The sequence below is a fragment of the Artemia sp. Qi Xiang Cuo genome, chromosome 16, assembly GCF_049724085.1.
Source record: "Artemia sp. Qi Xiang Cuo chromosome 16, ASM4972408v1, whole genome shotgun sequence".
Taxonomy (NCBI): Eukaryota; Metazoa; Arthropoda; class Branchiopoda; order Anostraca; family Artemiidae; genus Artemia; species Artemia sp. Qi Xiang Cuo.
Window position 1 is genome coordinate 23,336,856 of NC_142809.1, and position 15,676 is coordinate 23,352,531.

General features: G+C 34.1%; 1 protein-coding gene across 2 annotated transcripts in view; it reads right to left on the reverse strand.

Annotated features, from left to right (window-relative positions):
* PlexA (plexin A) overlaps positions 1–15,676 on the reverse strand; it is a 339,500-nt gene that overhangs the window by 130,055 nt on the left and 193,769 nt on the right. Inside the window, exons 9-10 of one of the 2 annotated variants that reach the window (XM_089102579.1) lie at positions 9,270–9,398; positions 1,940–2,141 (exon numbers count right to left, since the gene is read on the reverse strand). In XM_089102579.1, the coding sequence (XP_088958705.1) occupies positions 1,940–2,141; positions 9,270–9,398 (331 nt within the window). Of the gene's footprint in view, positions 1–1,939; positions 2,154–9,269; positions 9,399–15,676 lie in introns of both variants that reach the window. The other variant, XM_089102578.1, reaches the window with a different exon arrangement.

Here is a 15,676-nt window from a genome sequence, read left to right on the forward strand (position 1 = left end):
TTTTAAGATTTTTGCAGATTATCCCCTTCAATTAATTGTATTTTTTTAACATGAAATAAGCTTGTTAAAATTCTAAATTTGATGACTTGTGACCTTGAGTTTGATAAATCGAGAAGTGTTATATACTATCAAATATAATGATAGACCATTGAGCGAGGAGATAGAAAGCAAAATCAAGCAGAGAAATGGCTTCATAAATCAGCTGACAGGAATCTTAAACATAACGACGTCGGGAGTCATAAAAAAAAGATGAACTCGATAGTACTTAAAACTTCTTGTCTGGGTTATTCGAGATAAGAGGCCCATTTGACTGGAACTAGTTCTCAGAAACAAAATGAAATGGTAATAGATTATAACCTGACAAATATACGATTCAACCGGGCAGGAGAATGTTAGTATTTTCTCAGTCATCTGAGGGAACTTGATCCATGGTTCTATCCTGGAAATTGGGCCTGGGGATCACATTCATTTTTTGAATTAAAGTAATTTTCTGCAGCCATTCAAACTATAACTAATTATTACCACATCATCAAAATTCCAAAATACCCGAGAAATTCATGCATCAATGACTTATTTTTTATTTAGCACGGTAGAAGTATAGTTCCAGATAACTGCGTTAGTTCAATATTTACCAAGTTTGTTTTTACCTTAATTAGGTAATGTGGTTGTACATCTAGAGAGGTAGGGAGGAACCCTAGTTTTAAGGTCGACTGTTTTCATTTATTGAGGTGTGTGGTTGTGTCGAAGAGTGAAGTGGTAGCTGTACCACATGCTATTAAATAATCTTTAATGTTTATGTGTCTCAACGTGCCTTTTGGCACAGAACAGTATATTTATAGTTCGTTAATCTTCTTTTTGCTATTAATAAACCCTATTGAACCCTGAAGCTTGAAAACCTTGTTTGACTTTAATGATAGACTAGTTCTAGACAATAATTCTAGAGTAGAGCTGGAAGTAGGTATGTTCACAGAAATTTAGTAAGAGAAAGATAAAAATTTTGAAGGTCCACAAAAATTTGAAGAAATGCAAAAAAATAAGCGTCTCATACTGCGCACACTTCTTACGCAAAAAAAGTCAACTTTTCGGGGAAAGGAAACGACTAATTTTGAGACTTCTCTATTGCTGAGACTTTTAGGGTTCTTAATACTCTTTTATTCACGTTAGTTGACGTAAAACAAGCATTTTGTTCATTAATACCTCAGTTTGAAGAAAAGTAAACAAGAAAAGGAGAAAAGAGAAACAGAGAAGTAAAAAAAAACATAGAAAATCTTGAGTAACATACACGAGTATTTCTTAAATTTAAAAATATCCAAGTTATATTTTAGCAATATCCTTTTTAACCTAGTTTTTAAATAACTTTCGAAGATTTTCAGGGCTGTATCATTCAATAAATCTTGATAAGCTACAAATGGAAAAGGCCATAGCAAAATTCACACAAGATGTCACTTAAATCTTTCAGTTCCAGGATTTTTTAAAGGATTTATTTCTACCCCCTTTTACATAAATAGTAAACTAAAACGCTCTTATATGCAATTAACATACTTGCTATAATCCGATAAAAAAATTAAGAGGGGAAGGGGCATCAAAGAATTTTTTTTCTGGTAGTGCCCCTCTCCCCTTCAGTAAGAATGATCACCATATACTATAAGTATTTCAATAAAGTCAACAATTTACTAGTCCATATTGTTACTAGCCTCTACCATATTAAACCTCCTGAACAAGGTTATTTCCGGTATGAGTGATCTCCTTAGCGTAAAGTTATAGATTCATGAACAAAATTGTTACGATTGTTATGCTCCAAAACTGTTTTGCACATATGAAAACGAATTGTAGATATTGGTTGGCCTACAAACCAACAATCGAGTAAGCAATCAACCTAACACACTTCAAGCTTCTGTACATATTCTAGAGTTTTACAGAAGAGAAAAAAAAGGCTTACTGTGAACATTGTCAGGGTTGTCAAGAGGTTTTGAACCTCCCCAGATAACTGCAAAAGTGGCAGTAATGTTTGGTTGTCTGGATGCATAAGAAAACTCCATATCATCACAGTAGATAGTGTCACTGATGACATTTGCTGGAACGGTTGAAACCCGACCTTCAATATTGAACTGGCAGACAAATCGTGTATGCACAATGAATTGCTGAAAAGGATACTATATGTTCAATTAAAATGGATTTTGCGTACTACAAATCAACCTTTTACAGTAGCAATAATGATATTTTGTAGTCTGCTCCTTGACTTTCGAAAGTGTTAAAAAAAGACATGTAAAAACATTTCGTTTACTCCAAAGAAACAAATATACTAAGATGTCTAGTATACAGAATACATTCGTCAAAATGGGCTTTATTATTTTTGGTGTGTGTGAACTCACCAATATCGAGTCAATGCTTAAGCCACAAAGGCACATTGCCCCCCACCCCAATAAAACAACAACAAATTAACAAGTGACAGGGGGAATTATATTTATTTTACCAATTCCTTAACTATGTCCTCAAGCGTATCATACAGTTATGAAATGCTTCCACCTGGTATCTAACCCTGGTCAGACATCTAAAGAGACATTTAGTCTTGGTCATTTCACTTTTTTAGCAACGGCCCTCGACTCTGCCAAATCAGGTGATATTTTTTCAACAATTCCCAGTAATTGTAATGGTTTCAGCAACCAATCGCATTTCAGACCTATTAAGTCGCAGAGGATGCAAAGTCATCATGGAGTTCAACTTCATAATCACATACTTTATTTCGTTGCATGCCACCTTTCTAGGTCAATTTCGCTCTGCGTTTTCGTAGCTCCATCTTTTTATTGCCACTTTCCAGTAGTTTGAGATGGGAATGAAAAGTTCCACGACATAGTATGTCAGTGATGCCCCAGCCTTAGAAGCTACGTATGCCAATTTATTACCTGTGGGCTCAGAGTGTCCTGGAGTAATTTTGATTTCCATTGAATAATGGTCTGTAACATAGTTCATTCCAATCTAACCCATTTTTTGCCTACTCTCAAGATTCTCAGGAACCTTGAGACATCCTTGGTTGTCACTATATACACAACACCACTTTCTATCTACATCAGGTTTTTTTAGCTGCCTGTTCTATTCCAGACATTTCGGCCTGGAAGACCGTAGCAAATTCCCCTAGGCGATAACGTGTTATCTGCTCAATCAAATCAGGGATATTCTGGTATATCTTTATTCCATTCCCAATTTTTCCATGAGTTAAAGAATCATCTGTATAACAGATCATTTTATTGTTTTGGTGATGTAGCACTTTCTCCTACTCCACTTCATTTTCATCCATCATGGCCATCGGAAATTGCCTTTCAGCTTTTAGTGATGGGACAGTATTTTCCTTGGGCATCTGCAGCTCCTCATGGCTATACAGCAATGAGTTACAGGAGTCCAAATGACTTTAGATTTTCCCATTTCGTATCTGCTGTCTCTGAGTTCATTCATCAGCAATTTGCAATGTGGGAGTACTCTTTATTGCGTCTTTTTCTCGAAAATTTTCTACAAGGTCAAGTCCGACAAATGTGTTACCAGATATGTCACCTTTGTGCATAATCTTGTCTGGCGCTGGATTACAGAAGCTGTGACTTTTTAACACTTTCTTTACACGGTGAGCTTTCCAGCTCAACTGATGATCGAAAATGATCCCCAGATATGCTGCCTGTTTTTCAGTGATATCGGGTGAGAACACTTTTAGAGTAACAGAAACTTCCAATTTAGTTCTATTACAACAATGCAAGCTCATGTTTGCATTGCATGAGCTTGTCATTATTTTTTCCTACGACGTCCACAATATCCAGACGAGTTCGCTCTAAGGCTAGACAACTGAAGAGAATGAGAAATAGACTGATTGAAGGCAAAGCGTAAATGAGTTCTTATGTCTTAACAGTTTGTACCGAAGGCGAAGTAGCTAACACGGCTGATCTTTTTTTTTTACTCCTTTACATCATCCGGACCTATCCTCTGGCGCTGAGTAGGTAGCTGCTAGCCTTCACGCTTTCATATAAGAAGGAGAGATTTTAACTCCCAAAGAATTTGTCGGAAGGCTTCTTCACTGAAAAATGGAAAAAAAACAAATAAAATAGAACATAAAATGCGATTCTATTAGTTCTGAGCCAGGGGAACAATACCCTTCATATTTCGAAAATGCCCCGGAAAAAGGAAACCCCCTTCAAGCGGCTAAGTACCTACTTACGGCAGAAAACTAGGTGTTTTTCCTTGATTTTTTATTTATCTATTGGATAAGTTCGATTTAAATACACTTCTACACGTTGGATTTAAAAGTTGAAGGATTGCAGGAGAGGCTGTTCACTTTGTGGAAATCAGTGTATAGCATTAGTGGGCATCAGCAGGGTACAGCCCACCTTACTATCTGTATCACTAACATTGGGAAGTTAACGATGCCTTCGAAATTGGATTATGTACATTTTATAAATTCCTAACTAGAACTAAAACAATCTAAGATCATACACAAAAAAGAGATGCAGAAATTTTTGCAAATACAGTGCCAATCTAAAAACAAAAATAATTAACAGAACAACGGAACGTAAAAACTTACCGTGAAAAATGAATTTCCGGTCGAAAACAAAAATATTCACGTCATGTTAATGGCTATTATTTGCAAATTGAAATGCATTTCTTATTTTTTTTAATGGGTTCTGGTTACAAAAACAAAAATGATTAACAGCTAATTCTTCCTTATGCAATTTCATACTAAAACACTGCTATAGTACTTCTTGATCATTATACATTAACGTCGTAATATTGCCAAACCCACGGACACGGGAGGGGGATGATAAAAAATTTAAATCAAACCAAAGCATAAAAACACAAATAATAATAAATATATTTTTATTTAGATCGTTTTCAAAATGGACTAGAAAGCAGAAAATAATTTTATTTCGAGATTCCATGAATATAAGTAAAAACGTAGGGCGCCAAATAGATTAGGTTTTGCTTAACATATATCTTCTTTTTATATTTGTGTTATCTATTTTGAAGTGGTGTTATCTTTTGTTTTCTTTTTGTTTTGCTCCACCTGCCTTTGTTTTTGATGGGTTAATAAACTATATATATATATATATATATATATATATATATATATATATATATATATATATATATATATATATATATATATATATATTATATATATACATTATATATTATATATATATATATATATATATATATATATATATATATATATATATATATATATATATATATATATATATATATATATATATATATATATATATATATATATATATATATATATATATATATATATATATATATATATATATATATATATATATATATATATATATATATATATATATATATATATATATATATATATATATATATATATATATATATATATATATATATGTATATATATATGTATATATATTAACTGGCCTTTTGTTAACCTTGTTAATAGCATGTTATGTATTCTATCTTACGGATTCTGTCTAGTAATCTAAATCCAGCAAGTAATGGTCATAGCATCTTTCTCTAATATTTCTTTCGTGAAAAAAAAATTGCGAAATATACTTCTTATCTCTGTCCAAAGTCAATAAGGTTCAGTTGGCGTTTAATTTCTTTCCTACTACTCTTCTATTTCAAGTTATATTAAAACCGGTTTAGAGTCACGAACTGGTATAAAAATCTTCCCAGGGAATCTCTGTCCTAATAATTAAGGTGGGGAAAAGTTTAATTTTCCTCGTCCTCTTTCAGAGTTTATACCTGATTAGCTCTGTTCCATCTCACAGAAAAAGTTGATGATAAGATCATCTTGAATTTTTCTCTCAAAACTAATGAAAAAATAGAAGCAAATCCCGAGAAAAAGAAAAAAAATAAGAGAAATCCCACCACTACACATACAATTTGACACAACCAAAAGTAATTTTTTTGCTCAGATTTCACATATTTACCAGGGAGATACAAATGTTGAGGTGATCACCACCCACGCGCACCTTGAATCACTAACTTTAATAAAATGGACAGTTGCTCTTTGATCACTCGTTCTCAGTGAAACTGCCTTAAAATTGCGATCTAGACCACTTTTTGTTCTTATTATAGGTATAAAACTTCTTTTTATTTATTTATCATTTGAACAAATATAATCTGGATTAAAAAAGCTGATGAAAAACTTCGAAAATACAAAAAGTACCGTTTTGGTCGGTAATTTTTTAATCGGTCGAGGAGGTAAATTGCAACACCTCTATCGACCTGTGTTTAGGTGTGTCGCTTGCTTTATAATGGTGTTGTTTATTTGCTGTTGTTCTGAAATGCTGATACTATGTAAAAATATATGACATACATTTAGAATTCCGAGAAATCTTTCATTCTTATTATGATTAAATAAAAAAAACAAGTTTTTTTAACTGAAAGTAAGGAACGACGTTAAAACTTAAAACGAACAGAAATTATTCCGTATATGAAGGGGGCTGTCCCCTCCTCAACGCCTCGCTCTTTACGCTAAAGTTTTTTTTATTGTTTAAAAAAATAGAGTTGTGAGAAAGTCAAACTGGAGGGGACAGCCCCCTTCATATACGGAATAATTTATGTTCGTTTTAAGTTTTAACGTCGTTCCTTAAGTTTAGTTAAAAAAAACTTGTTTTTTTTATTTAATATTTGAACGTTTTTGAATTAATACAGGTTTTGATTTTGGCTCACCGTACATGAATAATTAAAACAAAATTTGCATATTATATTTGGTTAAATGGCTTTCTCGAAACTTGTTTAATTTTATTTACGAACGTTTTTATTAGTAATAAATATACGTAACTTAGAATTAAATTAAGTAACGAACTTATATATTAATAAATTTTTAAAATGTATATTAGGGGGTTCGCCCCCTAGTCAATACCCTGCTCTTTAAACTATAGTTCGAATTTTTTTTCCAGTTCTTTAAAAATGACCTCTTAATCACAATCAGTTGATCAGTTGAAAAACTTGTTTTTTTTTATTTAATTCCTGATCTTTTTCTTTAATAATGCTGGGAAATCCGGCGCCCCCTTCCTCGCACTATCCCTTCCCCCTGGACAAGTTCCTGCATGGACCGATCCTTCCATCTAGCCCCCGCCCCTCTCCTTCCCCCACCTACCAGAAAAAATCTCCTCTGAAAAAGTCTGTATACTTCCCAATAACCAATACTATATGTTAACATTGAGTAAAGTTCATAACTTTCAGCCCTCCCCCTGGGGACTTTGGGGGATCAAGTCATCCTAAAAGACATTTTTATCATATTTTCGACCATGCTGAAAAAAAAGGCTATCTCAAAATTTTTATCAGGTGACTTTGGGAAAAAAATGAGCGTGGGAGGGGGCCTAGTTGCCCTCCATATTTTTTAGTCACTTTAAAAGGGCACTAGAACTTTTAATTTCCGTTCCAATGAGTCCTCCCGTAATATTCGAGGATCACTGGGTCAATACGATCACCCCTGGGAAAAAGACAAAAAAAACAAACAAACAAACAAATAAACACGCATCCGTGATCTTTCTTCTGGCAAACAATGGAAAATTCCACATTTTTGTAGATAGGAGTTTGAAACATCTACAGTAAGGTTCTCTGATACGCTGAATATGATTGTGTGATTTTCATTAAGGTTCTATATTTTTTAGGGGGTCTTTCCCACTTTTTTCGAAAATCAACCAAATTTTCTAAGGCACGTAACTTTTGATAGGTAGGATTAAACTTAATGTAACTTATATATTTGAAATCAGAATTAAAATTTGATTCTTTTGATGTATCTATTGATATCAAAATCCCGTTTTTTAGAGTTTCGGTTATCATTGAGCCGGGTCGCTCCTTACTTACAGTTCGTTACCACGAACTGTTTGATTAATCATTTTTACTATAACACAAGTATTCATAGTTATGTGAATAATTATACTTTTTCATAACTATGTGAATTTTTTCAAGGTAAAAAAAACTCTGTTTACAATTAGATAACTAAATTAGCCATTTTAGGATCACGTCCACTATGGATAGCTTTTAGGTTTAGAACGAAAGCGCATGACGGCCTCTTAAATTTTTGTAGTCAAAAGGATATAACCTAAAATAAAAATAAAAGATATCAAAAATGGCATTACTTCTGGCCCATCAACCAGTAAACAGTTCTTTTTATATTACAGTTGAATTCCAAGTCAATTTAAAAGTATATTTGGGAATATTCTGCGTGCTCGAGCGCATAAGTCGATTTTGGACACTTTATCCACCACATGATTCGTGCATTGAAATCAAAAGCAGTAATGAATTGTATTTTCGAATTTTCTTCACTCTTTGTTTTGCGTATTTGCTCAAACTGGCCGCTGAACAGCTAAAATAATGAAATAAATAGCTCAGCATATAACAATAAAAAGCGCCAGCGAGAACCGAGTCCATTCGAAAATTTAATTAGTAACCTTCTCCGTACTTTTAAGCACAAAAGCAGATCAATAGTCAGAATAGTTAAATCATCACGTGATTTGTGCATTAAGATCAAAACCACCAATGAACCTTTATTTCGTAATTTCTTCACTTTTTATTTTATGGAATTACTCAAAATGACGTCTAAACAGCTAAAATAATCATGTTATAATGAAGACTAAAGTGCAGAAATCACAGTTCATTAAAGGTACATTCACAATGACAATTTACTAGTGCGGAGATTTAGCTAGTGCGAATTTGAGCCCATCAGATATTTCATAGAATTTCCTGATTTGGTTGAAAAATTCTGATTGGTTCAAATTAGTGCTAGCCAATCCCGATACAGTAAAGTCTCATTGTGAATGGATCTTAAGGATTTTTAATTTTTGATCTACAAAGAGAAGAAAGAATCGAGTTGCTACATTATTGTCAAATCTGAAATTAGTTTGTACAGCCAGTATAGGATCAAACAAGAAGACACCCCCCACCCCAAAAAAAAACACACACGCACGGGAAAAAAGCACAATTAAAACATATTTGAAAACGATATTTCCTAGCAAAAGAAAAAAACTTTGAAGCATCCTCCCCCTTCCCAAAAACATTGCCCCCAAACCCCTCCCCCAAAGTTGTTTGCGCAGACCCTTACGAAGCATTGACACGCTGCCGAAGTTCAGCGAAGTTTACATCTTCCCTCCATAGCAGCAAAAGCCTCCCTCCAGACCGAATTCCACGCGCAAAACAGATACCCGCTTCCTGTTTTCCAAACAGACCACTTTCGAAAACAACTGAAAATTGGAAAAAGCTTCAACACTTAAAAAGAAAAGAATAAAATAGAGTGTACTTACTGCAATGTTGTCAACTTTGACATTAATCTTCTTTTTCGTTCCAGACGAAACGAGTATTTCCGTTGATCCAGCAGTACCATTTATCCGAGGACAAAAAGACGGACCACTTCGAATACTTGGACCAATTCGCTAAAGGAAAGAGGAAGTAAATAAATGACCTGACATTAATACTCTTCTCAACTAGTTCAAACGAGGGTCATTGAGTTGACAGACGTAAACTAAGTATTTACAAAGGATATTACTTAAGTGATTTTGACTTTCTTTTCAAAATGAAAAGGCTGAAATAGGGTATGTGGTTAGAATGAAACAAAGACGACCTTCTTTGATGTTTTGTCCTTATTATTATGAGATGAAATAGATGACTGTCAAACCCCAGTTATTACCATGATTCCTTTTTATACTCAATTTTGTAATTCATGTGTTTTATTTCTTATTAGTTGCGTTTGTGACAACAAAAAATATCACACATTGAACTCTGGATACACCGTAATTAAACTTTAAAAAGTATATTTTGTTTTATTTTTTACTATCCTAGCAACTTGGCGTTTATTGGCTTCTCGAATTCAAAGATAGTTTTATTGACAGCTTTCTTAACCAAATGGATGGAAGTAAATTAAGTCTTTCTTTTATGTTTTTTTTTTTCAAAAATAAAACTTTGAAGTAGGATTATTTTCGTTTATGCTATTATTACACAAGTATTAAAATTTCCACTAGTACTTTGAATAAAGGGATCCATTCTCCAAGAAAGAGATAAAGTAAATACTTAGGCATTAATACTGTTCTTAGCCAGTTCAAACGAGGGTCATCGAGTTGACAGACACAGAGTAAGTATTTACGAGGGACATAACTTAAGCGATCTCAACTTTCTTTTAAAAATACACTGCCTGAAAAAAAAAAAAAAAACAGGTGGCTATATTTAGAGGAGAACAAAGACAAGTTTTTTCTTCTTCTGTATAATTACTGTTGCGTTATCTATTGTTACATCAAAATCAGTTGCTACATATTAAAATTTGCAAATTTTTAGAAAAAGGGAGAAACCCTCCAAACTGAGCTCCGATTTCATTCAAAATTGCACCATCAAATTGACCATGTCTGAAAATACAGCCCTCGTCTACAAGAACACGAACTTATTTATACCATATTTTGTCTAAAAATCCATGAAAAGAATTTATCACAAAAACATCCATGTTTATTTGTATCCCAATCCTCCCACGCTTTCTCAGCTTATGAAACCATGCTGAAGAAGGTTATTTTAAACTTAATTTGACTTTATGCATTTGAGATTTCATTCACTAGTGTTGCACAATCATACATCAACAAGAGAGGTTTGAGGGGCAGTGGATATTTATGTGAGATTAAATAAAAAAAACTAGTTTTTTAAACTGAAAGTAAGGAGCGACATTAAAACTTAAAACGAACAGAAATTATTCCGTATATGAAAGGGGTTGTCCCCTCCTCAACGCCTCGCTCTTTACGCTAAAGTTTTTTATTGTTTTAAAAAATAAAGTTGTGAGACAGAGTCAAACTTTAGCGTAAAGAGCGAGGCGTTGAGGAGGGGACAGCCCCTTTCATATACGGAATAATTTCTGTTCGTTTTAAGTTTTAATGTCGCTCCTTACTTTCAGTTTAAAAAACTAGTTTTTTTTGTTTAATTTCTGATCGTTTTTTGTTAATGCAGCTTTTATTTGCATAAAATTTTACTTTTCTTTTTCTAAATGGATGTCTTTACAAATGAACTTACATAACAAACTTCTATATTCTTATATTTTTCTTCTGGCAAAAAATACAAAGTTGCAGATTTTTGCAGATATGAGTTTGAAACCTACGTAATAGGGTTTTCTGATACGCTGAATCTGTCGGTGTGATTTTCATTAAAATTCTTTCACTTGTAGGGGATGTTTCCCCCTCACATACGTTATAATTTCTGTTCGTTTTAAGTTCTAATATTCCTTCTTACATTTCAGTTGAAAAAACTTGTTTTTTTATTTAATTTCTGATCGTTTTTTAAATAATGCTTGGAAATCCCCCTTCATAGAAATGCCCCTTACCCCAAAGAAACATCCTCCACGGAAATATTCTCCAGAGTAACCCCCTCCTCTAGCCCCCCCCCCCTCCAGAAAAAATCCTTCCTGAAAATGGTTGCATACTTCCCAATAACCAATAAATAATGCTGGCAAGTCCGGCGCCCCCTTCATGGCAATTTCCCTTCCCCCATGAAAACTTCCATCATAAAAAGATCCTCCAACATAACCCCCGACCCACCCTTCCCTCCCCCTAACACAAAAAAAAACAACTGAAAAAATAAGTAAAAATCCCCATAAACCATAATAAAAGTTAAAATTTGGTAAAGTTAAAAGAATTTAGCCAGCCCACTGGGAACTTCGGGGGATTAAGTCATCCTAAAAGACATATTTATCATATTTTCGACCATGTTGAACAAAATGGCTATCTCAAAATTTTGATCGGGTGACTTTGGGAAAAAAATGAGCGTGGGAGGGGGCCTAGTTGCCCTCAATTTTTTTGGGTAAATTAACATTGGCACTATAAATTTTAATTTACTTTCAAATTTGCCCTCCCACGATATTATTGGACCAATGGGTCGTTACTATAACCCATGGTAAAAAAAAAAAAAAAAAAAACAAAAAAACAAATAAACACGCATCCGTGATCTTTCTTCTGGCAAAAAATGTAAAATTCCACATTTTTGTAGATAGGAGCTTGAAACCTCTACAGTAAGGTTCTCTGATACGCTGAATATGATGGTGTGATTTTCATTAAGGTTCTATAACTTTTAGGGGGTCTTTCCCCCTTTTTTTGAAAATCAGCCAAATTTTCTCAGGTGCGTAACTTTTGATGGGTAGCACTAAACTTGATGAAAGTTTTATATTTGAAATCAGCATTGAAATTTGATTCTTTTGATGTATCTATTCGTATCAAAAACCCGTTTTCTAGAGTTTCGGTTACCATTGAGCCGGGTCGCTCCTTACTTACAGTTCGTTACCACGAACTGTTTGAAAAGGGAGATATTCTCAAAAATAAACGTGAATACTCCTTTAGAGCTCCTTGAAGAAAATAGCAAGGGAAGGGGTTGATTTATCCCCTAAAATCTCTTGGAGGAATATACTCAACAGACCCTCGTAAATAGTAGCCGAAACTCTAAGAAACAGAATTTTGAATCCAATTAATACGTATGCATTAACAGGGTTTAAAACGTATGCTAATTTTAAATGCGAAAGTTCAGCAAATTTAAACTTACCAATCAAAAGTTATTAGCATAAAACTGATGACATAATTTAAGAAAATGGGGGAAAATATCAAATTCATCGCATACAAGAATCTTGGAATGGAGTTTATCAGCCCTCAAACTGCAAAAATATGGAACTGCATGTTTCGACGGTGAAAGCTTGTTTACTTTTTCTATAATTTTTCGAAGTGGGTTCGTGCTGAACGTTTTTTTGCTTTCACAAAAGCACAGATTAATCGTTTAATCTAAACAGCAGAAGGTCGAGGGGGGGGGGGGGCAATATCTCTAATATTAAGGATAGTTTAAGTTACATTCATCGAAGTTCAATATTTACCAATTAAGATAAGTATTGACCCTTTTCAAATACGAAAATTATTTTCCATTTCTAAAGCAGCTTTAAGGGTGTAGTATAGCCTATTTAAGAAACAAGTTATAGCCTTCGACTCTTTTTTTGTAAAATTGCTAAATAAAATTTACCACATTCAAAAGCAAAAGTAAACTAAAAGCAAATCTCTTTTCAATGAAAAAGAGCATAAATCAAGCACTAAGAAAACATGCCATGTTATAATCTCATCCACACGCAAACCAATGATAACAACATTGTTTTGATTCATCTGTAATGTCTGATAAATAACAGGACAGGAAAGGACTAGCAATAAACTTAAATATAACAATGGTGATAATAACTCTATTTCCCCCTTCATCGTACTACTCTCAACATTTTGTCATGCAATATTACAATCGTATTCCATTAGCAATAATGTCATAACAATAGAGATTCTCGAACAGATCGAACTTTTCTGATGTGTATGTAGTCCATACTTCATTTTAATCCCTTGGAAAGTGAAAAACAGCAAAGAAAAGTTTCTTATCATAGGTACGGAAGGGTTCAAGGCACAATATTTTCTGGATAGAAAGATGATCTTTTGGATCGATCATGAGGGATCCCTCCTATATACCCTCTGTCTAAGTGTGCTTACAAAGATCACGAGGAACTAATGCCGTATAGATAAATTATAACAGCTGAGTCCTTTTTAGATATGGGTATAGGTACTTGTCTATTATATAAAACACACTCGAGAAGTAAAGTTTGGTGAATACTAATGAAATAAAACAAAACGTGATGAAAATGCAATGCTTTAGTAACAAAATTATGAAAGCTAACACCAAGAATTATGGAAGGGGGCCACCCAGAGCACATAACCTAAAATAACCTAGCCTAACCAAAATACCAACTAAATATTTAATTAAAAAAAGGGTACTGTTGTGCTTCATGGTGCACACCGCTCTAGACTCAATTAAGGAAACTAGTCAAACGGGAGAGACAGGTACCCGGTTATAATGGTTTATGAAGCAAATTTGTGCTATATATTTGCACATTAGGGGGGTGGGGGTTAAAGCATAGCATATATTAAAAACGTAACATAACCTAACCTAGTCTAATCTAACCTATTTACCTCCCCCCCCCTAAACCTCAAAAAACAGCAGTTTAAATATTGTTCAAGAAACCACGTTTGCGATCAATAGCAATTACCCGCTTTACGGGTCTCCATACTAAATTGCTATAGAGTCTATAGCGGTGTGTACCATTAAGCGCAACAGTACCAAAATAAGGCTATAATATGGTTTCTCAGCGAGCCGAAGGCTATTGTCTGGTATAGACAGCGTGAAAAACTGGGCATTCGCAATACAAGTACTCGAGTGTGTTTTATATTTTAGACAAGTACCTGGGTATGCTGTAAGAAACTGAACCTAAGCAATGAAGACTAAACCTCCGGTACCAAGGCCATGTGATCTGTTACAGCAACTGAAACTTAGAGAATGATACACTCGACACGGTGAAAACTTGTATATTTGTTTCATGTTTGACGCTAGTCGTGAAATTAGAAAACTGCAAAAATGAGTCCGAAGCGGACGAAGCAATAGATACACTTAAGTCCGATAACGTTCATGTTTTGATTACATATTGAACAGTAATAGATGACTTCTTGTTGTTATAAACATTCAAAAGACAATATCAGTTTATGAATGTGAGGCTGCGTCTTATGCAAAGAATAAGACAAAACCCAGAAGATTCTATGGCACTTGATTGTAGCAGTAAATACTCAACAAGCTATTAGACTTGAGCCTTCTAGCCAATATGATTGAAACAAGAATTTAGGTGTTCCTCCTAAGAATTTGAAGCGGCTCCGGTCTACAAAAATACATAACTACATCAATTATTGTTTAGTACTAATTTGAACCCTAGCAGCCAATCACTGTTCTAGTGGATGCGAATGTCACCAATTAGGAGTTACTGAGCTTTATTTATAAAATCAAAAGGCACTTGACAAAAAAAAAAAAAAAAAAAAAAAAAAAAAAAAAACTATTTGAAAGGTAAATAAAGGGCACGCTGAGTCGTAGCATCTCAAACAGTAGTTTCTCAGTAGCCCACGAAAAATTAGCCTCACAGCCGCATTATACACACTCTCAGGAATCCTACTCAACACAAGGGGCAGAAGGTTACACACAGAAAAACAGCACGGGTAGTCATCATCCGTATTCTCATAAACTTACTCTGATTTCTAACACTGTAACTATGACACTATGTTACCGTTGAAAAATCATTACCAGAATAGTTGTGCGCTATACTGTGTAAAATGCCATACATAGAATGAGTCTTATAAATAGAATGAGTCATTAAAAAGACCAACCAGCCGCCAGCCAGCTTAGTGCTTAGTGTGATGACAAGAAATTTTGAAACAGATATTAGTTCAGCTGGAATTTGAGAGCCCCTGTTCCTCATACCTAAGGCCCAAATTAGATAGTAGCTATTACCACCCATTAAATCTGGCTGAGATAAAAAAAAACATGAAAAAAGAGTTGAGGCCTCTCAGTTCAAAGAGGCCGTATTGGTTCTGCATACCCATAAGAAACACCTCGGGGCTTAACTGTCACCTCTTATTAAGCTTGGATGAGATCCAAGAATATTTTCTGGCAGATATCAAATAAAAAAAAAAATTGAGGAACCCACAAGCCCCTACGGAGGTAGGATCCTGTCTAGCCCCCCAAAAGGAACAAAGTAGAAATCAGTTCTTACTTTTCATCGTCATTTGTTGAAATCCAACAACTCATTCTGGGAGATATGCTAATGAAAAAATATTCTTCCACCTCCATTCACGAA